The sequence below is a fragment of the Clinocottus analis genome, unplaced genomic scaffold, assembly GCF_023055335.1.
Source record: "Clinocottus analis isolate CAN_PGR_092001 unplaced genomic scaffold, fCliAna1.0.p SCAF_10, whole genome shotgun sequence".
Classification (NCBI taxonomy): domain Eukaryota; kingdom Metazoa; phylum Chordata; class Actinopteri; order Perciformes; family Cottidae; genus Clinocottus; species Clinocottus analis.
This window is the reverse complement of record NW_027175821.1, coordinates 15,197,883-15,224,997: the sequence shown is the minus strand read 5'-3', so window position 1 is coordinate 15,224,997 and position 27,115 is coordinate 15,197,883. Positions and strand designations below refer to the sequence as shown.

The window sequence follows — 27,115 nt, the reverse complement described above, 5'->3', positions numbered from 1 at the left end:
CACAAGAGCAGACAGCAAACCACCAGAGTCATCAGGCACCACTTGACAGTACCATTTTAGTATTATAATTATCCAATTACATAGCTGACTGAACTCGAGGCTCCATCTCATATCCGCTCTCTTCCCCGTCACTACGCTGAGCCAAAACAGGCCAGCAAGAGGTAAAAGAGCACAGCTGCTATCAAACGCAATCTTTGTTGCATGTCACCAGGTGACCTGCTGAAAAATGCAATCTTTGTAGATTTGGAGTCGAGACGCAGTGAATATTATTACTGTGCGGTTCAGGAAAGTTTGGTCTCTTCACGGGACAGTTGTAACACAGCAACACACTGCTTCACAGACACACACACTGTGTATCATCCCAGTCTTCTCCTGACAGCGTGCGAGCAGCCTCATTAGAGTTGTTCATTGCTTACGTCCCTCAATCAAGGACACCTTCAGGATAAACAAAGGAGACTACACTCTCTTTGCTTAGTTTCTAATCTCAGTTCTTCTGGCACGCCTTTTATAAAAAACCCATCTCTTATTTCATGACGTAACATCACCAGTTAGCGTTACAATAATGGAACGGAGCGCATGACAGTGGTGGCGTGATCATAACCGGGGCAATTTTTGCCAAAATATGCAAAAAAAAATCGCTTCAGAACTGCATATTGGGAAATAAATCTCATTTGGGTGTAAAAGTTCATTGACGGATTTGATGTGCCCTCAAGTGGCTTCTCCCACACAGGGAGCGGTGACGGGCTGCATCTTGATTCAAGTCCGAAATTGGGAGTGAAATCTTAAAAGTGCAAAATATATCTAGTTGAACTTTCTCTTAAGAAACATTAAGACTTCTTTGATTAAGTGGGATTCCCACACAAGATTTAAACTGTCTTCACACACACACACACACACACACACACACACACGTGTCTTTCACAAGAAATAACCCAGCATTTAATCCAGCATTTGTCTACATGAAATTTAGTAACATTGATATTGTAAATCTATGTATAGATGCAATTATATGTCTCACCTATCCCGGCTTTCTTGTTTTAACTGTAGATGGCAAAACCTTTGTTTATTCAAACTTCTGTCAGACTTTGGATTGAGGTATATACTGGATTGTCATGATCTCCCATCCAGCCACTCCGCTGTCCTACTTCTCGGCTGTATTTTGTCATAAGCATGTACACTTATGAAAAGCTGTTAAAATGAGCATCTCAGATAACTGATCTTCCTCCCACAGCCATCTAAAGACTGTATTAAGTTACTGCTAATGTCCTACTTCCCATTAAACGCATTCAACTGGCAAAACTCACGGAAGCATTTATTGTGAAGCAGCGGTTAGAGATGACCACAATCGTTCATTAGTAAAAATGAGTCTACAAAATAGATTGTAACAGGACAGAATCAGACAATGATTTTGATTTCTGCCTCTTTATCGGTTCCTTTATTTTAGAAGCCTGAATCCTAAATTATGGGTTAAATCATGGTGACCTGTGTGTTTAGGTACATTTCATTTTGTAATTTTGTATTGTAATGTATTGTATTGTCATGGTTAACACCAAATATCTACTTGATATTGTTGATTATCAATAACTCATCTGCTGTGCCGGGTTAATTCAGGGAGGAATCACGAGACGCCACATTAAAGGCACCAAAATATTCACTGAAATGAAGCCTGTGTTAAATAATTTCCCCGATATGCAACATTCGTCATGCACTGAAAGTCATTATGAAGTCATTTCTTTCTCACTAAACCACAAATAAGGCCCGTTAATTTCAAATGATTCATTATTACTATTTACACATGATCACAAACGTTTCCCTCGACTTAGCATGGGCTTGTTTTCTTCTGACCTGGACTGTGGTTGTCGTCTGCAGGTCCTGCAGTCCTGTTGTGAGCTCATGGATTTGGTTCTTCAGCTGCTGTTTGTCTTCTGTGTTCTTCTCAAGTTCTGCCTCTCGCTCCTTCAACTCGTCCCTCATTTTTAGAAGTTGCTAAACAAGAAGAAGAAGAAGAAGATGAAGAAAAGGGACAATAAGGAAAAAGAAATAAGGAAGAAAAAGAAGAAGGATGAAGAAAAACGAAAGAAGAAAAATAAGTAGAAGGAGATTGAGGATGAAGAGTACAAGAAGGAAAAAGAAAGAAGGATGAAGACGGAAGAAGAAAGAAGAAAGAAAAGGAGAGAAGGAAAGGAAGAAGGAAAAAGAAATAATAAGGACGTAGAAGAAGGAAGAAGAAGAAGAAAGAAGATGGATGAAGAAGAAGAAGAAGAAGAAGAAGAAGAAGAAGAAGAAGAAGAAGAAGAAGAAGAAGAAGAAGAAGAAGAAGAAGAAGAAGAGCCATTCATTTCAGTCATGTTTCACCAGCTTTGACAGGAGGAGAAAAGGTTGTGATCTGATGGTGGGTCCCAATCTTAACTCCAGAGAATCAAAAGGTAAAATTCCTGTTGGGAAATATTCAAAATAGGGAGTCCCTCATCGGCCTCGTTCCTCCTTTTAATGTGATGCTGAATTATTCATTGTTTACACCGGTGCTGTGCAGCGTGTGTCAAGTGAGGTGAACACCGAGCGCTGGTCTGAAGAAGAAAGATTCAGACGGACCTGCACCTCCTGATCTCTCCTGCAGACCTGAGACCTCCAGCATAAGTATTAAAACATGTTGTCTGAATACATTGTCCAGACAATGAGTGATCCAATTACATCGTAATAATTTTACATTCTGCCTGCGTTTTAACATGTTTTCGGGATACACTTTGCATTGCAATAAGGTGGCAGACAAATAGCACACATCTAGTACTCATATATGGCACTATGATAGTGGTTACGTTAAAAACTGATATATGTATGATTAGATGTTGCATTAATTATGCTTCATATGCATTAAAAATAATAAAAGTGCAACAAAGTCTCAAGTTCATGTTTCCTTAGGCAGACTTCCTTCGGAAACCTTTAATATTCCAGTTGCAGCTTCAAAAACATCAGCTAAGCTCAAACAATTTGATTTGACAAACTCGTTTAGACTATATTACTGTGCATATTAACATGTCATGTTAACAGGATGATAACAGGAAGTTGAACGGCGGTAATCAGTGTGGAAGCTTAGGACTAACCTTTTATTATCAGGTGAACAAACGTTACACTAACTTATAATTGCATGTTATTGTAACAGCACATGTTGTAATTGGACTATAATTAAATCTGTCTTGCTGAATCTCAGGTTGGTGTGAATGTAAAAGGTTCAGCAGGTATTTATAAACTGAAAACAGAAGCTGGCATCTGATGTTGTCAACATACTTATCCATTTGACCCTTCGCTAAGCCTTACCAGGGAGCCCACACTGACAGAGGCAACAAATAGCAGGACAATCATTTGCATCAATTGCGTTGACGCCTGATGGCCTCCGAGTCCCCGATGCAAACAAACCTCTTATGGAATTGCGTGTTTCTATCTAAGATTATTATTTCCCATCTAATCGCTGGTGTGAAAACTAACTCGTGCTTCTTTTAAGACAGAGTGAATGTTAAAAGTGTAAATTAAAGCATGGTGTAAACACGGTGGAAGGATGTTACTACTTCACACATTATCAAACGTACGCCGAAAAGCACAACACAATTTAGAGGCTTGTCTTAACACACTGACTGGGTGCATAATGTGTTATGATTTACACATGGTGCTGCTCCACACAACAAACAAAAGATTGAGGTTATACTATGCAGCATTGGGCAAACAACCGTAAACCTTTCAAGAGGAAAATAATCTTATTAGAAACACATTTAAGGTAAAAACTGAGATGTCATGTATGAAAAACGCTCTGGCAGACAATAAAAATGTATACAGGTTTCAAAGGGAGCATCAATTCTTTCCTGCGAGACACACGTATCTGCTGATAAGACTTACTCAGCGTTCAAAGCATCTACTGATGCTTTCATATGTGTGCTGGAGGCACATTTCATAAAAGGTGATTACAACGCACTTTGTCAAATGAGATGGAAGTGGAGAAAAGCTCCCGTGCCTTGAAAACAATATTTTCCTATCGCTTAAGGAAGAGTAACTGCAAGCTGGGGCTATTTGACAACACAGCAGGTGATCAGAAAAGTGGATTGCCGCCTAAGGAAATGTTTCCTTTTTTTTTTCAAGTGGATAACTAAATGTTCCTGAGGGTAATCATTTATCAAAATAGCCTAAAGCTGTGCTTCTCAATGCTGTTCTCCTCACTTTCTGCTTTCTTGTTTTGTTTTATCCATTCAAAGGGTGTAATTTCTGTCTAAATGCCAAACTCTATTACCACACATTACATCCCGAGCCCTCCGCCAACACATGCCCGCAGCTCCCAAACACAAGTGTCCTCAAATTGAACTACAGTGGAGAAAATGGGAAAGGTGCGGCAGACAGTTTCACCCCAGTGCACTGTAAAGATAAACAAACCACAATCCGCTGTACAAATAGGCAACATTATAGATCTCATCACAATTAAAAGATGAATATTACTTACTAAATCCTGAAATTCCCACGTATATACACAGGTGTTTTCACTACCTGATCACGGTTCAGCTCCTCAGGACTGTGTGTGTGTGTGTGTGTGTGTGTGCGTGTGTGTGTGTAGACTGACGCCGCACTCTCTTGTTAGTTTGCTTCATTTGTTCGGGCGGGACAATTAAGGCCCTCATCATCTTAATTGGTGCATGGCGTTTAGGGAGCTCGCGCATTTTTCCCCTCCGGTTAGCATCGACCTGAGCAGAGGTGTAATCAGACAGAATCCATGAAACCACCTGTTTGGGTGTACAGGGCCTTTAAATACACCTGGAAGCAGCCGCGGGGGTCCGGGCCGCTGCCAGGTTGGCCCTCACAGACCCGTCTGTGAGCTGGCTGCAGGTCTCTGGAGAGAGCGGCCGGTGGATGGCAGGGACACGTGGTTAATCTGAGCATCAAGGTCTACAGTCTACGGACACTCTATCGCCGACTGTACAGTACTGCCACACAAAAATGTCATAATGTGCTAAAACACATTTGAATTGTTTCCATTATATTTAGTTGAGTACAGATTTGTATTTGTATGTGATCAGCGCCCTACGGTGTCTGGCTCCTCGCTCCAACACACAGTTAACAGAAACAGAGAGGCGGCATCCCAATGGTAAAAATGTCATGCTAACTCTGACCCCTAAAATCTAATTTGACAAACTTAACTTCAGAACGACCTACAAAGGGAACATATTGATCCTCATCTTGAACATTTTCAGTTTCACTTCAGAATCATCAGTAAGAAAAGAGACTTTTCTGTGACAAGGACTATTATACGTCAGTCCCACTGCTGGACGGAAAGCTTCAAGAAGACGTTGATGGGAGCTGCTTTAAGGCCACTTTAACAGTGCAATGACAAACGTGACCACGTTGGTAAACATAGATTCCTCTGAAAGCGATGTTCCTCGGCTTGTTTCTGTGCCAGCACATACTTTTACAATGTTATCGCCCCTGAGGATGACCTGCAATATCTCTGAGCACGGTCTGATCTGATTGTTGAATCACTGATTACTATCCGCTGTGATAAGCCAAAGCTGATATGATTCACTCTAAAAAAAAAAGGCTTTCTGATGAGTTTGCAATATCATGAACAAAACAGGAAAGGCAAGATTAAAGCTACTTTCACAGCAATAAACATTTAACTCCCGCTGATTTGAGCCAGACAGAAAGTAGCTGAGGGTTGTTGTCGTGTCCAGTCCTGAGTGACTGAAATGGGGCTTTTGTTTTTTTTGTCTTCTTGTCCTGATTACTCAATCATTTCCAAAGACATTTCACCTGTTATCTATGCAAAGCGACTTGTTTCAAGCGACGGTCGAGTGATCTCTTAATCAGCAAGAAAATGCTGAAAACAGAAAATGCTACACGGGAAAGAAAATGTTTTTTGCTGCTGTTTTTGGAGAGAGAAAAAAGACTCGTGCAATATTTAACCACTCGTTCAGGTGTATATATGTTTGCAGTTGAGAGGTTATGAATGTATTAATGACATTTATTCTATTCGGTTTCATGTTACTCAATAATATACAGCTTATTGCACAAACGACTGACAAGTGAGATGATATAAATTCAATAAATGTCTCCTTTACCAATACAGTCCATCTTTGGATAAATGTAATGTTCTTTATTTTTGCATTGGTTATTTTACTTTCTCATTTTCCTCCCTGATATTAAAGGAACCTTTGGTTTGTTTCCATATGCCACCTTACCTTCTGCATGCCTTGCAGAGCCTGCTGCAGGAAGCTGAGCTGCTGGGAGTGTGTGTTGTCCTCCTCACTGCTGATTGGTTGGTTCTTGCCTTGCTCCTGTTTGAGCAGCTCCACCTCGTTCCTGTAGGCGTCCAGCTGGCAGCGCAGTGAGTCGTTCTCCTCCTTTAAGGCTTCGGCTTGGGAAACACCTACGGAGTCACAAGGTACACAAACACACACAATGACACATTATTACACTGCCGAGCAAAGCATGTAATCGGTCTAGTTTCTGTCTAAACGTTATTGTTCTCTCCCCGTGCAACTCCCAGTCAGACAACAAGGAGAGTCGCTGATGCTTGACATTACAAGCTCTTGCTATATAATCGTGAATGCCAGTAAAACTCCCTAAAAGAAAACATACCGAACTGTCAAATGTGAGATATATTTTCACAAATAGTCCGTCGTTTATGGCTAAATTGAAACATCTGTCAGCATTACATAATAGTACAAATACATCCATGACTTCATACTGTCAATAGTATTCTCATATATCTAATATCATATAACGCTGCACAAAAATAATTCTGTTTACTCTGAATAAAAGGGTGGAGGAACTCCCCAGAGACTCACAGAACAAGACTCATTATCCCCTTTTACATTGTGAACTAAACGCAGAGTATGAGAGTGTTTAAGAAATGATGTTCCCATGCAGCACTAAAATACAACTCCTTTTGAAAAATGGGAATAAGCGCTTTTATCTTGTAGCATGCTTCTGACTTCAATGGGATTCTTCTTTTTCTCTTATTAAGTTTTCTGAAGAAATTCAATTCACACTGACCTCAGTGTGACTGAGCAACAGAAAAAAAAACACAGATGTATTGATTTGCTTTTCATGGCTAAAATATATAAATAAATGGCCAAACAGAAATTTCAGGAAAGTAACAAAGAGAGGCTTGAAAATGTAAGATGGTGCCGACTCCAACGTAATATCCGACAATTGGCAAATGATTGGCTCATATATCGTGTACATGACACAGTTGATGGATTCATTTCACGATAAAGATTATGCACAAAGGTTTAAAACGGTTAAACAATGATGTCTGCTTCAGACAAATCTTTTAACATCTATGGTGAAATGAACTTTCAGTTTAGAATATAGGTTGAGTTCGTCTTTAAGTGTTACGCTCCTGTTGAAGCCTCGGACAAACAGACTGACCATCATGCATCTGTGTGCCGGGTTCATGTTACATATTTGGATAATAATATCTGAACATCCAACAACGTTAATAGTGTTTTTACCTCTTTTAAAAGCCGTGGAAGGCAGGTGAAAAGCCACCCGGCAAAGAGGTGTGACATTGCTCAAACATGAGCACATGAGCATCATGGAGGTTTCTGAAGCTGCTTGACTGTCCGACAAGAAGTTCTGATGGAGTATCCTGGTGCCTTAAAGCTTTTTATTTCCTACAGTTATAATAAACACAAGTACATCACAGTCTGAGCTTCCTTCTGCTGTTGAATCAAGTCAACTGGTGTCAACCCAGTCTTTGGTGATCTGTTCTCCATATGGGGCGGCTCGAGAGCTTGATGTGTCCCTGATGTCTACCTGTAGCACACACACACACACACACACACACACACACACACACACACACACACTTACTCTAAGTTTTATCCCGATTTTAGTCTTTTTGCGTGTTATTCTCAATGGCAGCATCAGAAACGTTTCTACAATGCTTTCTTGTATATTAAGATTATTTTTCTTGTTTTCACACTTTTGTGGGATGCACAGTTTGAATAAATGCATATTTCATGAACTTCAGTTGTTGTTTTTTTCTACGGCAATTCCCAAAAGAGCAAAAGTGACAAGAATATAAGTGAGCTGTGCGAATAAGATCCATTCTCTCCAGCACTGCAAACAGCTAAACTGCATAATCTGCATTGTACAATTCCACAGCTCAATCCTTCAGATTGTATCGAGAGGGGTGTATTCACATCACTCACATTCCTTGTTATTCATCAAATTATTTAAAATGTAAGCCTGCATTGGGTGTTAAATGTGACACCCAATAATAAGATGTCTAATATTTCATCGAGGATGGTGCACAATTGATGACAGATTAGACGGTAACAATATCCTGAATTGTGATCAACACATGAGTCACATTAACATATCTCTGATGCTGGCATAATGTTATATGTGTCTTTGTGTGTCAAGAAATACTTTGAAAGGAACACATTATTATTATTCTCAAGCGCTGTGTGGAAACATGATTAAATTGCAAATGATTGATAAAATAACGATGGATATGGAGACCCCGCTTGTGTGTTTTCTCCCTGCAGTATTCAGTGAGGCATGGATGATGGGCTGAGGATAGTATTGATCATCAAGTCTTAATAACTTGCTGCCTAAGGAAAGCTAGCAGTTTGGCCAGATACTGTCCAATCTCCCTTGTATTTGCTCTCTAAATGTTATCACCAGTGGCCAAACACATGCACCTGAAGGCATCCATGCACACACAAACGCACCTCGCTGGGAGAATAACAACAGTTCATTTGAACATTAATCTGTATGTTGTGACAGAAAACCCTCAGCCAGAACTTGTTGTGAGATGTCTTTTTTAGCTTCTTTTTTCCTATTTGTCCGTGTGCACGCTGTGTTCTGTATACCCAGCTACATAATGTATCAAATTCCACAAAGTACGCCCCCGATATGACACATTTTCATTAGAAGAAGCTTCCGCAATGCTAGCCTTATTCCCTGTTTAATTTCACAGGTATTTCCGTTGGTCGCATATCAGATTTATCATTGCAGAGATTCACTGCAGTAATAATAACAAAGCATCTCACAATATGAAGCCTAAAGGGCACAACTTTCCCTCAGACAAGAGATTTTAAAAGATTAGCTCCATTTCCTGTTCGGCACCACCTTTTATCTGTTATTGTGTCGCCTGTTTCTAATATCAGGTTACAAGTTCTTTTCAGAGGCAATGCAGGCCGTGATTCGCCGTCTCTGTGTTTGTGTGTGTGATTTAGGATTCAATGATTTCCAGGGGCTCCTTTATGAACATTTGTAATGCAATTTTTTGTGCAACCCATTTGATTGACCCCAATTTGTCTACAATTACTATACTAACAGATTTTTGCAGAATTACTTTCATGAACACATTGAACAATTACAAGGGAGCAATACCGTGCTCCACTGAGGAGAATCAAATGATACTGTGGGCGAACGTTTACCTCCACTTTCTAAGGCCAGAACATCTTTTGATATGAGAGCAAAAAAACTTGAAATGCTGCTGATTAGTTTTGTGAAATGCATCCAAGAGGAGACAAATTCATTCAGAAGTGTAAGCACACGTGTTGCTATCTCTGGTACAACCAGAAACAGTTGATTAAAAACCAAAAGCCAGCTCCAAACCAATTACAGTCTACTGATTCTTACTGGGTTTTGGATTACTCAGTTCTTTCACACGTTAAAAAACTATTTTTGAGTGTGGTGTTGATCAATCCATAATGGAGCTTGTGACAGCTCTTCAAACGTAGAGTGGATGGTGTTGCGAGGGCTGTAGTCACAGCTCAGCTCGCTATTTTAGAAATCGGGAATTTTGTCCTCAATTAAATGGATGCCGAATGTCCATCAGTGCTGTTTTTACAGAGAATTTATTTCTGCTGCAATTCTGTGCATCAAAGTTATTACAGATTACGTTCACCTTTAAGCCAAAAACACAGGTGACATGGAATTTGCTGCTCATAAGTTTATGTGTGACAGCACCCACATCATTTAGCACCTGTGCACTGTTTAGTGTCATTCCCAATATTTGTACCTGAGTCCTCAGAGTCTTTACTGTTGAAAGGGGAGGAGTCTTCCATGTCATCTTCCGACATCTCCATCTCCTCCTCTCCCCCGATGCCCATCAGCTGCTCGTTGTGCGCGTTTCTAATCTTCTGCAACACACCAAAACAGGAGAAACTGAATAGCTGCATTGTGGATGTACTGGAACAATGCAAAACACACACACACACACACACACACACACGCACATACGCAGACACAAGCACACACACACTTTTTAGCTCAAGGTTACCAGGAGCCAGACATGCATACATGAAGCCTTGGAATACACACACACACACACACACACCTGGCTTGCATGGTGTGAATGACACCCTCCTACACTCATACAGGCTTATGCTGCATTAGTCAGAGGTGGAAGTGGCAACAGCATAACACATCACCCCCTGAAACTCACATATGAATTGAGCCGCCAAGGAGGGAAAAATATGATCACCTGCAGTGAATATTAGGTTGATCTAGATAACATAATTTAAAATAATGTGAAAGTACTTTGACAAGGTTAGCCTGGTACATTTTGGCCGTGCAGAGAGAGCTCACACTGTCCCCCTGCCTTACCATTATTGAGTGGTAATCACACACACGCGCACACACACGCAGGAGGAGTGTGCATCTATTCTATTGTCATGTGGAGGGCACAAAGCCTTTCCTCTCTGGTTAATGCAGTGTGAAAGTATAGGACAGACAAACGACAGTGTGAGTAAAATAGACTATTGAGCATGTTAAAGAAATGGAGATCAAAGAGCAATGTAATCCTTCTTGAATCTGACATCTTGCTGTGAACACCAATAACCCCCTAATATGCCGTACTGCATTGCTCCAAAGCAGTCGTGAATAAAACATGACAAAAAAACAACCTTGTTAATGTCTGTTTGTGTTTTTTTTTTACATACAATGGAGACAGAACATTCCAATTCAGACAATTTCTAAAGCAATCTCAATGGTGGAGTAGCAACACACTATGGAACAACTGCAATGGCGGTTAGATCTGTTTTCCTCAACCAACTTATAATTCAATTGGTCCACTTCAGTATTCTGTGCCGTGTCAAAGGAGAGGGGGAACTGCGAGGCTTCACCTTTGTGAGAGCCAGAAGGGACGTGACATTTTGTCTGTGCAGAGGATTTCCTTCCCAGCAGAAGCCTCGACAGTAATATGATACGATGACGTTTTCAATACATTGAGACTTTCAACAAACTCACAACAGTTGTATTCAAGATAACATCGTCCCTTTAAAAAAATAACCTACAAATAACCAACAAAGGGTGTGTTACATTCACATATTTCAGAAATGAAGAATGGAACAAAACCTTCACAGAGAGATTACAGATTAAAGTAGTGATGGTGTTAAGGTCAGGGAACAATAATAACCAATTTCATGTGATTACAACTGTATTGATGGTTAAAGAAGAATCAAATAGTCTGACATTTTGCTGTCCAACCATCTTCTTTGACATCCTCCACCTGTGGTCCGATAACAATGGAAAGAGACGTAACTCCGGCTGACACTAGAGGGCTTCGTCTCTTGAAATTCATTTTAAACATGTTGTTCATGGGAATTATTTTTTTCCTTGAAGGATGGTCTCATTCAGGCTAAATCCTAAACTCAGCATGCAAGGATAATGCTAACATGTTAACGTTTAGCATTTACAGCGTATTAGCATGCATGAAATGTCAATAAAAAAAATGATTTCCACCGCTCCTCTAGCCGGGAGATTTCATCATTATTGTTTTGCTAATGTAACGCATACTCCAGGTTGCATATTTTCTTCACCTTTTCTTCATCTGTAAAATGTCATTGAGCATCACAAGTGTCTTACAAACACTATATATATTTTCAAATAAAAAGCATTCATATAAGGATGGGCAATTTTCCAGAAATAGAGAATGCGATGAATAAAAGAGAAATAACTTTGTGACTCATTGGATTTTGATTTGCTCCTGCCTGAGTCTGCCTGATGTGCAGATGGTGAGGCACTTTGTCTTATTACAGGTACGGTGATGGAAACATCACCCAGCCTAACTGGGGGACTGAGAATATTACAGGAACTGATTTTCACTTACGATGAACGCATCAGGCTCTTCATCACCAGCAGCAGCAAACATCAGGATCCGGAACAAACACTGACCTGGCGTGTTAAAACCTCTGATGCAAAGAGTACTGTCAGTACACTAGGAAGCTAACAGCAATGTGGAGACGCATGGTGGCCCGCCTAACAGCAAATCAATATTTGTGGGTTAAAGTGTAAAGTGTGAATAATGTATCAACACTAATGCGGACAGCTCCTAGCAGCTGTTCTGAATGCTTGTTAATGTCACGATCTATTTCTGGAAACGTACAAGCATTTACATAGATCTGCAGCGGATGGAGCGGAATGAACGCTATTCTCTTTTGATACTGTACATGAATATTCACAAAGAATAAGACCTCATTGACATTCAGCAGAGAACATGTTTCAGCAACATGCTGTGACGAAGCTTGATGTGCATTGACGTGCGTTTTCGGTCTGTGGCTATAACCCATTATGCGCAGTGCTTCTGTAAGTGCATGAAACTGTGTGTGCGCGTGTGCGTGTGTGTGTGTGTGTGTGTGTGTGTGTGTGTGTGTGTGTGATATCTGGCTGTATATTAAACTTCCAATTCAACACTTTTTACACGCCGACATTTGGAGACTTTCAGCGGATCGAAATTTGACCCATCATGTCTACACCTAGAATCCATTAAACAAAAATCTTCTCCATAATAAACGTACCATTTGTCTGACAGTATATAATAATAAAAAAGCAAAGCCCTGTCAGTGTCAGAAACGAGGATGAGATGGATAACCTCAATTTACCGCCCAAACAAGCACCAATGCAGTTATGTTCCTGTCTTTATACATATGACAGCAGGCAGCAAATTATGAGTTTAGAGCAGCAGAGAGGCATCAACATAAACTCTAAGTCACCTGCTCATTGAAGCAAGAAACAAAACATCAGCCAGAAACGTGTGACTTTAAAACCTCATTTACTCCTGGTATTGACGTGTATTAACATGCAATCTGTTATCAGGGTTATGACATCTGATCATAGGCCCTTTTCATTTACACCTTTTATTAATAGACATTCGATTTATTTTGATCCTGCCTGAAAATGTGAATGTGATCATTTACAACTTTTAATCACAAGCTTATTCCCTTTATATATGTGAGGTATCAAAATACAGATCTCATTTTAATAGCAAGTGTAAATTGGGTAACTATAATTAATACCGCAGACAGGCGAACAACTGAATAGGATTTGAGTTTGTTTTTGGTTATCGACAAATATATTTTGAAAATGTTGAGTGATAAAAAATGTTTGCTTCACTATCATCCGTTGTCCTTTTCTTCAAGCTTTTTAAGGTTTTTAAGCTGCGTGACAGAAAAAACTAATTTGAATAGACATAATCATCATACCCCGAAACTAAGTATCTATTTTAAAAGCAAATAGGAGAAGATTAAACTATAGATTTATTTTCTTTGTTAGGTTAGCACTTGACACTTCAAGCTTGTCTTATTCAATTGGGTCACACTTTAACTTGTAATTGAATAGTTCTGCTCCAAACCACAGAGCTCGCAGTAGAAACAAACCTCCTCTTTTTGGAGTCCAACAGGGTTACATTTTAGGCCCCTTGCTGTTGTTTACTCAGCTATTAAAAATTATACACTATTATATGTTTGATAGACTTAACTCCAAAAGCATTTCATCTGCTATGTAGCTGCTTACCAAAAATACAAACAGCTACCTCCATACATACATACATACATACATACATACATACATACATACATACATACATACATACATACATACATACATACATACATACACACACACTTATATACATACATACATACATACATACATACACACACACTTATATACATACATACATACATACATACATACATACATACATACATACATACATACATACATACATACATACATACATACATACACACTTATATACATACATACATACATACATACATACATACATACATACATACATACACACTTATATACATACATACATACATACATACATCCATCCATCCATCCATCCATCCATACATACAGACAGACAGACAGACAGACAGACAGACTGACATTAATACACACATATATACTTGTACATACGGCAATAAAAAGGAGGGACAACACAATACCAACCTCCACCTGCGTGCGCCACATGTCCAGGTTCTTCCGCTGAGCTTTGGAGAAATGGTCCCATGCCTTTTGTTTGGAAGCAGCGTTGAATACAGACACAATCTCTTCAACTGTGAAATAAATGTGTAGATGTAAAGAGAAATGAGGGAAAGAGAGGGAAGAACTAATACAATCAATTCAGCTGGGGAAAAAGAGCTGTATATGTGTCAGACCTGTGTCATGTATATTGATACATGTTTATTGACTTAATTACACATATAGGCACATAGCATTACAAGGGGATCTTACTTGACATCATGATGTCACATATCACACGTTGTAAAGGCCTTCAGTCTCAACATATATACATATATATACATATCTCCAAGTATATTTTCCTCATCTTGTCTTGATCAGATTTGGTGTGTTTGCTTTTGATGATATTATCACAGCAAAGTTCTCACATTGAAGAAGTCGCCCAGACAGGTGCGTAGGATCAAAAACTCTTGACTGTGAAGACACCGGATTGTTTGGTTCTTTAAAGTTGAAGGATATAATAATTTAAAGAGGGGTGAGTTATTAATGCGAGAGGAGAAGCAAACGCTCTATGCTTCAACATCTACACAAAGATTACATATCAAAATTGCGCAACTGTTGAAGACATGGAATAAATGGTAGTTTTCATGTGAAATTTGTTCTAATAGTTGGGCCCATGAGAGATCCCTATCGCTTGATAAAAATGCTTGGAGCTATAAATAACTTGCTTATTCTTTGAAATCAAAGAAAGAAAGAAGACAATGTTCCAGATAATAAACCATTCTCTAGGAAGAATAATTGTTATACTAAGTGTCGCATTATCAAATCATTTTCACATTCATTTCTTAATATTGTGTACTGTAACTACATGAGACCATCAATGAAAACATTACCAGGATCGTCTGGCGCCAAAACAGAGTTTAATATCTTGTAACAGTCTAAATTTGCAATTCTTTGGCGTAAAGAGAGATTCAAATTAGAAATAGGATGTTGTTCCTCATGTGCAAATTGCACGAAAGCTTGCTTGAGTTTTTGGCACTAGCAGATGGTAGGTTGACTCAAAAGCAAATAAAAAAATAAAAAACAACAAAACTCTTCTCTGTTTATTGTCTTCCCTAAGGCAAAGAAAGACACTTTCAACCCAAGAAGCAACATCGAGTTGTGACACAAAGCAGTGGGGTTTATAGGAAACCTGCTTTGAGTCATTTGAGAAATAGGACATACTGTAATGTTTAAAATGTTTACCAGCCAAACATGAAATGATACTGCAGTTGGGAGCCATGAAGTCCTCTCACAGAGGTAAACGTGCATTTGATGAGTATGGATTGTCAGACAATGAGGCAACAAACAGCCCACATCGATTGTTGTTTGCTTAAAGGGGAAAATGCAGCTCAGATCAGTCAGATAAGATAAGAAATGAGTCAAGACATTTAAAACAAAAATATATTTGACATAGGCCTAAGACTTTGAAGGTTGTTGGGTTTTTTTATCAAGTTGGATGCCTGATTATTAACACAACCTGCACGGTGGCAATGGTAGACATTAAAATAAACACTGACATACATACAGTAATTTCCTTTCTTATCATTTCAGTTATAGTTTTGTAGCAAAAATGTTTTCAGCATGAAAGCAATTTTAAAGAACGAACTGAATGTTGACTCATTGTGTAACTAATAACTATTACTTACTACCATTACTTTTGTGATTTCTGTACAGGCTAGTAGGTATTAATCAATAATCCTAAATACTTAAGCATTCATAAGATGCCAAGACAAACTTGTTTTTAATGTTTGTTTTTTGCTGACTAGCTGTTTTCCTTCCTTCTGGAGAGACCATTGCAGTACTTTGGAGGTTATCTTGTTAGACAACAGTGGGAGACCGTGAACTCAGCATTTCATCTGAATAGATTACCTCCATCACTCAATGCAATAACAATATAAAAACAACCAGCTTGCTGTATAACTCCATGCATTGTGTCACCATCCCATACTGTATCCTGACTACTATTGATATGTTCAGGGTTAGAACTGCATCAGCTCTGGGCTAGATTATAGTGCATTGATATTACCATTTCCCTCCAAGACGCCCACGCTTACGTTATGGCTCTATAGAGAGGCTCTTATATTGGTAACTGCATTTACACCTCAGAAGAAATATGTGTGTAAGTGTGTTAGGATTACAGTGGATATTAATAAACCATTTATTACCAGATTACTTGGTTACAGTTTCACTGGTCAATGGGGAATGGTGGACCAGAGCAATCTAGTGCTTTGTTTACACAATCACTGTCAGTATATGTTCTGTTTATTCACATGTATTTCATTATTTAAAATATCAAAATATGGGTTTTAATACAAGCACAGGATGTGTACGTCTGGGCTTCAGCTATATTGTAGATATATGCTAGTAAGTATGTATCTATTAATAGGGCATTGATGTGACAGGTGCTGAGTCACTGAAATGGTTAACTTCTTGTCTGTAAATCTTTTTTTTTAAGTTTACATAGAGTGTGTAAAGGATGATAAGGTTTACTTTAGTATTTGGTCTTTTAAATTAAAGTAGGATTACTTAATCATGCAATGAAGAAGCACCGTAGGTCAGGCCAAGAGTCAAAGGAAAAGGGTCCATAGAGTGCCAACGCCTAACCCGATGGTGAGATGTGTCTTGGCCTTGGCAGCCGAACACAGAGCTCCCTTTCCTGAAAGGGTGAAAACCTCAGACAACAGAGGAAGTGGCTGCTCTAACTGGACCTTTTCCTCCTCTCTAGAAGTACTGAGTGGTGAAACAATCCTTCTGGTAAGAGCAAAGCACCCAGGAGACTCTCCTCAGTTTTTGATGGAAGGCAGTCAAGCCGAGCAAGCTATTCTGGAAACTAGCTGTGGTTAGGGACACGACAGCCAGTGGCAGTAGCAATTCACCTGATCGGGTTTTTCATTTTCCCTGCTAACAGGGACACAAGGACAAGGTCTTGTATTCCCTGACCAGTTAGTAAGAACAGGTGCAAAATGGGAAGTCCGCACTTGATAGAGGAATGCCTGAGAAGCAAAGGCATGTCCAAGACAAACCGTTGGAGGTGTCAATATACAGAAATCCTCTGATGGATAATAATTGCTTGCAGTGCTTTTGGGGTAGGTAATGCTGTAAGCTAACTAGGTAACTGATGAAATCCATCTCAACACACCTGTTAAGGAGGTGGTCCGTAATATTTAGTGACCTTTTCAGAGTTATATGCAACATGTGCACAAAGCTAGTCTCTGCACAGAGGTAGATGACCCCCACACATAGTATGAATGAATACAGAAAAGTATACAATAGGATGCAACCCCAAATGTTCACTGGATGCAGCCGCGTTCTGGTCACATTTCCTGAGTGGACTCACATGTGTATTCAGTACGCTGAAAGACAGAAAACTAGACATGCTGTTCTTGCTTAAACATATCATTATGAAGTAAATCTTGATTGCACAAGAAATGACGACACAATAGAAACGCCATCAATGTTTAGATTGGTTCTTTCTCAACCCCGCTGTCACTATGACCTTATTTCTGCCACAGAGTATGACCTGCTGGGAAAATGAAGGCTTGGTTTACAGCACAAAGGGAGTCAATCATTGCGCAACCAAAACAGGAAAAGGATAGCGCTTCTGTTTTCCCCGCTAGCTATCTATACCTCCTGGTAACAGAAATGACAGACGGTGGATCAACTGAAGTAATTTATTTTGAAATATTACTGTGTTGCTGAAAATGTTTCGGGAAAGAACTGTAGAAACTCTTTTGGGCAAAAGACAAAGCCAAAGAAGGCAAAAGGGGGAGGGGGAAACAAGTTGCTTGTTTCCACAAAAAAAAAATCAAGGGACAATGTCAGGAACTTTTCAATAAAGGTAATTCTCCTCAAGGTGACAGAAGTGATAATGCCTGTAATAATGTGTCATTGGATGGCAATCTCTGACAAAAGGAGTGCCCGGTAAATATGGATGTGTCTTTTGTTCACAGGTATGGGATATAAATCCACCTCATGGGAGACTAACCTCAGCGTTGACATTTGCATGGGTACAGCGATCGAAAGACAAAATCATGACTACAAATAAGGGTCTGTAGGGATTATTGCATTGGAAGTGCATGGCCTTGAATGAGAAAGAAAGACATAAAAAAAGAGAGTGAGTTGACTGACGGAGTACGTATAGAGTGACATACATTGAGAGGTCAAAGAGAGAAAGACGTAGGAGGTTGCAACACACTTCAATTGTCCCTTTTGAAACCAGTACGACATATGCAGATATCAATACAAGCAAGCAAATCAATATGCGTCCAGGATTTCAGAGGACCGATCCTCCTTTGTTGATTTCTGCCAGCCAATTAATCATTCATAGTTTTGTCATGTAACACATGATGAATACATAGCAATACAGATGGCAGTGTAACAAAGACGACAACCTGAATAAATGAAAGATATATAAGATAGATTTGTTGTGTTGAACCCACTCCTTTCTCATATGTCTTATTTAATAATATAATAACAAGCACTTTATACTTACATTGTACAGTAAAATACTATCTTTAAGCACAGAGGGTTTCGTTTGTGTACGGATTGTAATGCCCGTGCAGGCAAATTGTGATTTGGGATATGACCTGACTTCTTCAAGAGTCAATCCTCTTGCTTTTGGTTATTTGTTCTTTGTTGGCCCAAAACCAATTAGTGAGCTGATGTATCCGTCCTCCCAACGTAATTTTTACTTGACTCAGAGGTTGCTTAGAGTTTACTTTATATCTCATTTTGATCAAAGAAATATGTTAATTTACAGACTGATTGATCTCATGTACAGCTTGTTGCAGCTTCCCTGTCTAAGGCTGATGCGCTAGCTGGCTATGTAGAAGACTTAAACCGCTGTGAGTGGCCCCAACATCAACCAAAGGTAGTCTATGTCCAGGTTATGCATGTGCTGTCTTTAAGGAATGAATACGAATTACATTGCATGTGTAATTATCATAAGCAGCTAGTAAACCTTTGCCACTGCTGGAGAGTTCAGCAGTAAAAGTAGCTGCACTAAAGGTTTCGCTCAAGTCAATGAAAAATATGTGTGTGTGGGCGTGGCTCGCTGGGAAGAGCCGGTCCTTTTTATTACAAGGTTGGCAGTTCAATCCCAGCCTTCTACTGTCTGCATGTCAAAGTGTCCTTGAACAAGACATTGAACCACAATGTTTTTTCCAATAGTTTTACAGCAGCCCACTGTCCCTGAACATGGTTGGATTCAATGCAAGTCAGTTTTCTATCCTTCCATAAAAGCATGGCAGCAGGATAGAAACTGCCTACATGTAAAGGGTTCTGCAAGTGTGTGTGTGTGTGTGTGTTTATGTGTGAAAATGTGTGGGTTAGAGTGTGTTTATGTCCTGGCCTTTCTCTCGAGGTATTTGCACATGTGATACGCCGTGTGCAGAGCGGTGACCTGTGAATAAACTGCAGACTACAGAGTGTCATGGGAATCACTTCAGCGTAGCTTCAATTGCACCTGTTTCTCAAGTGTAGCAATAACTGAATCATAAATTCTGTAGGATGGAGCGCTATTCTACACGGGATAAATTGTTTACTGTGCGCATGTATCTGTGATTGAGAGGGACACGCTCAATGAGCCCACATGATCTTCAACCCTGTGAACTCACTGCTAAATCAGATTTCTGTGACTGGTGGCCAATTTTCCATCTGAAGACCCAATTTGTGTTGGCCATAATTACAACAAACACAAGCACCAACATTTCTGATTAGTGTAGAAAGGGTTACAGTGTTCATAGCCAGTGTTAGATCAGAGAGGAGGTCAAATCCCACTTTATTAATAATCACAAAGAAAACATTTATTGGTAAACATAAAACATGTCCTTTTGTAATGGAGTGTAGTTTTGTGCCTCCCAGACATAAATTCAAAGTGTTTATTTGACTGTACAGTTACACTTTGGTCAGAGCTTCTTGTCTTAAGTTTCCGCTTTAACACAAGTGTAAACTGTGGAGGCATAAACGCTGCATTGGTTGAAAACAAAGATCCTTTTATTTTGTTCCCAAATTGTCTGGCCGCTCAAATAAAACGTTTTTTTTTAGTTTTTTTTACTGTGGGTCATTTTAAACTGTTTATTTTGTGTAATGATGCTACCTTCATGCAATAATTGCATCTCCTGTTGAGGGACACAAATCAGGTTGTTTACTGTGCTTAGATGACTTTTAATAATTAAAAAGTATTTGTTTGTTTTTCTCTTTGTGTTTTTTAAAACACAAGTGGACTTTTGAAAGTCCGTGTACTCATGGCTCAGATGACTGAACTCCTGCTGATCCATAAACAAAATATGTGAGCTGAACATATCTTCTGCAACGAATGCACATGAACAGTAAGAGGAATATTTCAACCCACAAAATGATCATTTGCATATAAAGCAACCCACCATTCTTGAAGAAAACAGTTTTTGCCAGATATATAAATAGTTTGCTGGTAATTGTGCATGGGAGTGGCAGAAGACAATGTGAATATGAGTTATGCCCTGTGTATGCCGTGTTACATTTGAAGATGTGTGTGTATATATATTTGTTCTACAAAGGTATAGTGAAGTAAACTCTATATATACATGCACTGTGCAGCTGAGCAGAGAGGACTCGAGGACTCACATTGAGCCAGTATGGTGGACATCGCAGCCCTGAACTTCTCTTTGGCCTCTTCCACCTCCTTCTCATGCTGACTCTTCTCGCCCGTCAGCCGGCGGATGTGGCCGTTGGAGGACTGGATCATGGAGTAGAAGTTGTTGGCGTTTCTGCGGTTGACTTCACCTCGTTCCAGCCAGGTCAGGAGCACACGCACCGCTTCAGGAAACTTATTGTCATCTGGGGAAGAAGGGAGGAGATGAGGAGGAGGGAGCAAGAGTCTGGGTCAATATGAGCATGGTGAAATGAAAAGAAAATTTCCCTCAGTGTATTTGCTGTTATCTGGGCAGAGGTGAAAGAGGGCGGAGTCTACATACAAATATTTTTTTTTATTAAAGTGCTGCCTTCAGGGTTGAAAGGGGGAAAAGAAGGGAAATAAAGCAATACAACAGAAGCACAATAACAGAACAGCCTGTGCCAACTCAAACTCGTCTCGGCAAAAAGGGACAGAAGTTGAGTGTAATGGTCATCAGGATCAAGGAAAAGCTGCCTCTGCAGATTTACTCTGAACAATGTGATGCTCAGAGGGCAGATGGCAACAAGTTCAACAACAACCCAAATAAGAAAGATATTTAAGAAAAGAAGTGAGGTCGAAAAAATAGCAAAAGTCATCTCAACTGCTGAAATTCAATTGAAATATGCTTTGTGCAGTGTTTTAAAGTTTGTACAAGCTGTCTGAGCGACATCTATTGCAGACTGGGTTGTCTCCAGGTTGAACACACGAGTGTCTGGGAAGAAAGAATTAGGACATGAGGATGATGAGATTAAAATAACTTCAAGAACTTGCTGTCATCTCCGGATGAAAGGAAAAGAACGGATTCAATATGACTGAGGACAACAAATGATTCCAGTTATACATTGAACATAAAGCAGGAGGTTAAATGAGAAGAATAGTGGCGAGGTTAAATCACTCAGCACCAGTCTGTTTTATACATATACATATCTTTGGTAAACAGAACTTGTCGAATGACTTCAGAACAGTGTTGTACAGTATAGCTGCTGTTCACAAAGCTCAGCTTGTTTAGCACGACTCCTGCTTTGTCTGGTGAATAATCAGATGATGCCAGGAGACTTTATTGATTTCTATTGTTGTCTCCCGCTGTTGTCGTCTGGCCCTCTGCTGCCTCGCTGTGCTGCTCACAAGTCAGAGGAGAGTGGGAAGGAATCCACTCCCACACAAAGATGTCAGTAACCGTTACACTGCCTCGGACCTCCACACAACACACACACGCACGCACACACACACACACACACACACACACACACACACACACCCCCCAAGAGTGGTGCACATGCATCATCCACATGAACCATAAACATTATAGTATCTTTGCAGAGCGGCGGGGCAGCTGTATACATGTTTAGGGGAGACACTGCATGTGAAAAGATTTAACAAATGTAACTAATTTATTTCACCATTAAACTTCCACAGCTGATTACTTACATTAAGGACGTTTTTTTAAATGTAAAAAGTGTTTTAAAATGTTATGTGACGAGGGTCAAAGGTTTTTACAGGGGGAATTTGGGATATCTCTACTCCATAAATCTGAAATGCTGTCAACAGACAGAAAAAATAAAAAACAATTGCCAAAATGTTCTATAAATCAGGCTATGATATATTATCAAACCCCTGAGTAATAACCTTCTTAATATAGATAGAAATGAAACGTTTGGTGCATGTGAGTGCTACTGAATTACTACTGACCAAATGACAAAATTCATTTTGAGAAACAGTTTTAAAAATATAGGAAAAATTCTGTTCATTACACAAGTCTGTGAACATTTTTCATACATGTTTTCTTTCCACGACTCTGAAGAAAACATGTTGTGGAAGCAAAAGAGTTTAAAAACATAAAACTGACCAATGCATGAAAAACAATGTTTTTCCCTGGGGTGTCTCGCCTCAAGCTACGTTCACTCACTCACATTCTCTCTCATACACGCACACAAACACACACACACACACACACACACACACACACACACACACACACACACACACACACACACACACATCATCAGACAGCTTGCATGAATGATGAAATATCCCAGCAACAGTTATTGAATCAAGGTGTTATCTCATAAATCCCTGCGGTGGTCCTGTTTGTTTAAAGGTAAACTCGGGTCTCATAATACATGGCTCCCTGCAGCGGCATTATTAATAGACAATCTGGAGGAATATTAGCGATATTGGTGGGTATTCAGCTGAGGTTTTACCTGAGCATAAATACACAACTTCCCATATAAGGTCTTACCTTGGTATATTAGAAAAAAATACCCCATTAGAAAGCTTATCGCCTCTTTGTTTCTCTGCCTTTTTCTTTCCAGTAAATGGTGCTGCAATTCAGCTACAATATAATTGTCCTGTGAGATCATCCACTGCCTTTTCTCAATAAATTTAGTTCTGCCATGCATTTACTTCTGTATTTAAACAGATTTGACAATACATTGTCATTTCAACAATCAAATAACAGTTGATCGAATCACAAGAAACCGCTCCAAACTCGGTTTTATTAATAGAAAAGAAAAAAAAAACATTAAAAAAAAAACAATCTAATGGATTTGTTGAGCTATTTTAGGGCAAGTGCATTACTGGCTTTAAGGTTACAGGGACGAGGGAAGGCAAAGTCACGAATGTCACTGGGGATCAACAAAGAATCTCTTACCACCAATGTTTAATTACATTAAGCATTTAAAATGCTTAACAACATATTCTCATATCCCAGAGGCCCCTTCAGCCTGCACTCCCCTTATATGTGCTGTGAACACTGATGGGAACTGTACTCAACCACGCAGGGCATTTAAATATTTTAAATTACAGTACAACTCCTTGCAGTCAAGGAATATGATTAACAAGTATCAAGTCGCTTTAAATTCTCTGTAGGAAGCAGAAGTATAAGACACTCAAAAAAGAAAAAGTCTGCAGACACTGAAATGTCAAAGAGTGTTTAAATTACTGTCACTGGAGGCTCTAAATACATTTAGAATCAGCTTTAACATATTTCCATGCCTTCATGAGAGTCCATATTTGAATGCTCTGCACCATTTTACATTTCAAATGGGTAAATATTTGAGTTATTTCGATTATAGCTGAAAGGATTAGATGATTATACAAATTGTCAAGCAGCACTTTAGCAAAGCAGCAGCCGTACCTCAGTCAACACAATGTGCGTTCAAAGCTCAGTATTGTGTGAAGGTCATCAGCGCTACATGAGCCCAATACACCACCACTGTAGTTATGCATGTCAAAAGAAGAACAAATACAGATGTTTTGTAGACAGCTGGGTTGTTTAAAAAACCAACAATCAGTGTCAGGTGGCTTTGTGATGCTGTGCTAAAGCCGAGCAGCACTATGAGCTAAATGCTACAACCAGGTATACGGTTCATCATGTTCATCTTAACTGAGCGTGTTAGCATGCTAACATTTACTGAGTAGCACAAAACACACAAAGTGCAGCTGAAGCTGATATTCAGTCTTTGCAAGAATTGGTGTGTTGGACAGATTTAAATGTTGACCTGATGGTGGCACTAAATCAAGAATTCAGGGGATCAAAGTTATAACAATTGATCCCGAAGGCGATACGAGTTTATTTACCAAACTGCACAGCCATCTATTAGGAGTTGAGCTATATGAGTCAAGACTGAAGCGGCGTATCAACGGACTGACATCATGTTTGTCTACCAACCTTTGATCTTATCTCCCAGCTGGCTGCACTCGTGCTCCGAGTAGTGGACGATGGGAGGAGGGGAGGGCGGCCGGAGGCGATCCTCTTCCATCATGCGCCGGTGCCTCTCCTCTCTGGCCAACATGCGCTGGTGACACTCCCACTCGTAGAGGTCGTCTCTGGCCTGGGCGAAGTCCACGTGGAGGCGGCCGGTGTCTTTTTTGTCTGTGCTGGAGCCCAAACGGATGTGGTAACCTATTGGAGAAAAGGAGAGGAGAGAATTACTGCCTTCGTTTGATCCTCTTAGACGTGGGTCATTGTCATGAATTCTTGAGTTTTGGCCAAAAACGTCTCGTGAGGTCAAAGTGACATGTGACCACTAAAATTGAATCAGTTCAACCTGGAGTCCAAGTTGACGTTTGTGCCAAATTTGAAGAAACTTGCTAAAGGCGTTCCTAAGATATCGTGTTCACGAGAATGAGAGAATAAAAAAGGTGAGGTCTGGGGGAAAAGATGGAGGTTGAAAAAAAGCATTAATTTCTCTCAACGCCCACTGCAATTCAGATGTGCAGTAAATAGACAGAGATAAGCACAAACTGCATAACAAACTCAAAGGCAGCTACACACAGAAAAGAAGACAAAAGGCTGCATTCACACACACTGAAGTTACATTGATCAACTTGTCCTCATTTTCTTTCAGATAAAAGGGAACAACCGGATCACATCCTCTTTGTTCTCCCCATGTGTCCCGTTATTGCGGCTACTCTCCAGGTATCGAGACTGATACGTCGACAAAAGCTGAGCAAGTCACTTGAGCTCTTTATCCTGCATGTACACGAGTGTGAGCCACTAATTACAGTGGTAGCCTTGGATCACCTCACTGCCTCCCACCTGACACTCAAAGCTCATTCAACTGCGTCTGTGTAGGTGTGAAGTACAGTCACATTTGTTTTGGTAATTGATTGGTCTGGATGATCTGTGAGAAATAAATGGGAAATAAATAAACAATACAGTGTAAACTCCAAAACTGGAAAACAAGCTCAGAAAGCCCTGGGCTTTTCCTCCAATAACACACAAACATACACTCTCATCGCCTGGAAACACAGATGAAGTTGGATGTTGGTGTGAGCAGAAGAACGAGTTTTTGTGTGTGGAGTCTGCTCTCCCTGCTCAAGGCACTCGGTTTGCTTCAATATGTCATAAGGGGAGAACTTAGTGTACCGAAGCTGCTGTAGTGTGAGTGTATGTCCGAGTGTGTTTTGGGAGAAGAGGCCAGAGTGTTGCGGAAAGGAGTATTTATGTGAAAGCTCCACAGGTCTGTCATCTGGCGAATATATTAACATATAGCTCCAGTCTTACTGTAGGGAAGAGGTAGAAGAAATCACACAGCGACAACCAACCAAGCACACACGTACGCACACACACACACATTAAATAATGCAGAGGGTATTAGTGCAGTGGCTGGTCTTTAAAATGAGCTTTGTGAGCAGGGGATATATGGCCACCAAAGAAAGGTTTGAGGCATCCGTGCTGCTGGATGGAGATAAAATAATAGTTGAGAAAGTCATAAGCGGGTTTCATATGACAAACAATAGAGGTTGCTTCCTCTCAAGGAGCAGTTACAGCACCGCCCCATCGGCAGAAGGATTTTAAATGTAAGTTGGTGAGGCCCTGAAGCAAATTGAGGAAAGCCAGTAACACTGTGAGTCAAGCTGGATAAGCCTCAGTCAATAACTGGAGAAACTGTCGAACATAAAATGATATCTTAAATGTAATTTGACATCAAGGTTTTCACATCATGAAAATGATGTAATTCTGCATGTGGATGCATTCATGAAAGTTTCAACTTGAGTAATTAGCTTATCCCAAGCATTTATAAAACTTAATTATTGAACATAAAAACACATGTGAAAAAATAAAACGAGGAGAAAGAACAATAGAAAGGCCAGCTGGGTACTGAGTCTACGTAAACTGTCACACATGCCATCTGCAAGCCTCGTCGAGCCATCTCCACTGTGAGCCTTCTGCTCGTTGCAAAACGCTGCTCTCATCACAGAAAATGATGGGATGTTAACAAAGTGATTACAAGGCAGTGGTTTCCTATTCTGTAATGAGACAAGGTGAATTACAGGATAACTGGATGTAACTTTGGCTCTATCAATACATTTAGAGCACCATCGCTCTGCGTCACAAAGCTAATGAAACACATTTACTGTGGGGAATGTAATTAAAGGATCAAATGGCCTGATAACGTTTGTTTGTAACCCTACTTCAACTGTACATCTGTTCACAGACCTTCATTTCTCCCTTACTATGGGTAATCTTTTTAATTTACGATAAAGGGTGCACAAGGAATGTTGACCTGTTAATGCTGCTAACTTACTCCATTTACACAACGAAGGACTCATGTGCACAACGAAACAGAAAACATATGAGGCAACACTGAGCAAAAGGGAAAGACAAAACTACAGTTGCAAATCCTCAAGGTCATTTAGTTACACCAGTAAACCACAGACGTAAAA

General features: G+C 39.8%; 1 protein-coding gene across 5 annotated transcripts in view; it reads right to left on the bottom strand.

The window, feature by feature from the left end:
• LOC137788578 (ecto-NOX disulfide-thiol exchanger 2-like) overlaps nt 1-27,115 on the bottom strand; it is a 152,493-nt gene that overhangs the window by 10,472 nt on the left and 114,906 nt on the right. For all 5 annotated transcript variants that reach the window (XR_011077770.1, XM_068581451.1, XM_068581474.1 and 2 more), the window contains 6 exons: nt 24,615-24,848; nt 20,896-21,108; nt 14,239-14,345; nt 10,016-10,136; nt 6,213-6,400; nt 1,846-1,986 (listed from right to left, as the gene is read on the bottom strand). Coding sequence is in view for 4 of the 5 variants with exons in the window: in XM_068581451.1 (XP_068437552.1) it covers nt 1,846-1,986; nt 6,213-6,400; nt 10,016-10,136; nt 14,239-14,345; nt 20,896-21,108; nt 24,615-24,848 (1,004 nt within the window). In the remaining variant the exon portion in view is untranslated. The remainder of the gene's footprint in view (nt 1-1,845; nt 1,987-6,212; nt 6,401-10,015; nt 10,137-14,238; nt 14,346-20,895; nt 21,109-24,614; nt 24,849-27,115) is intronic.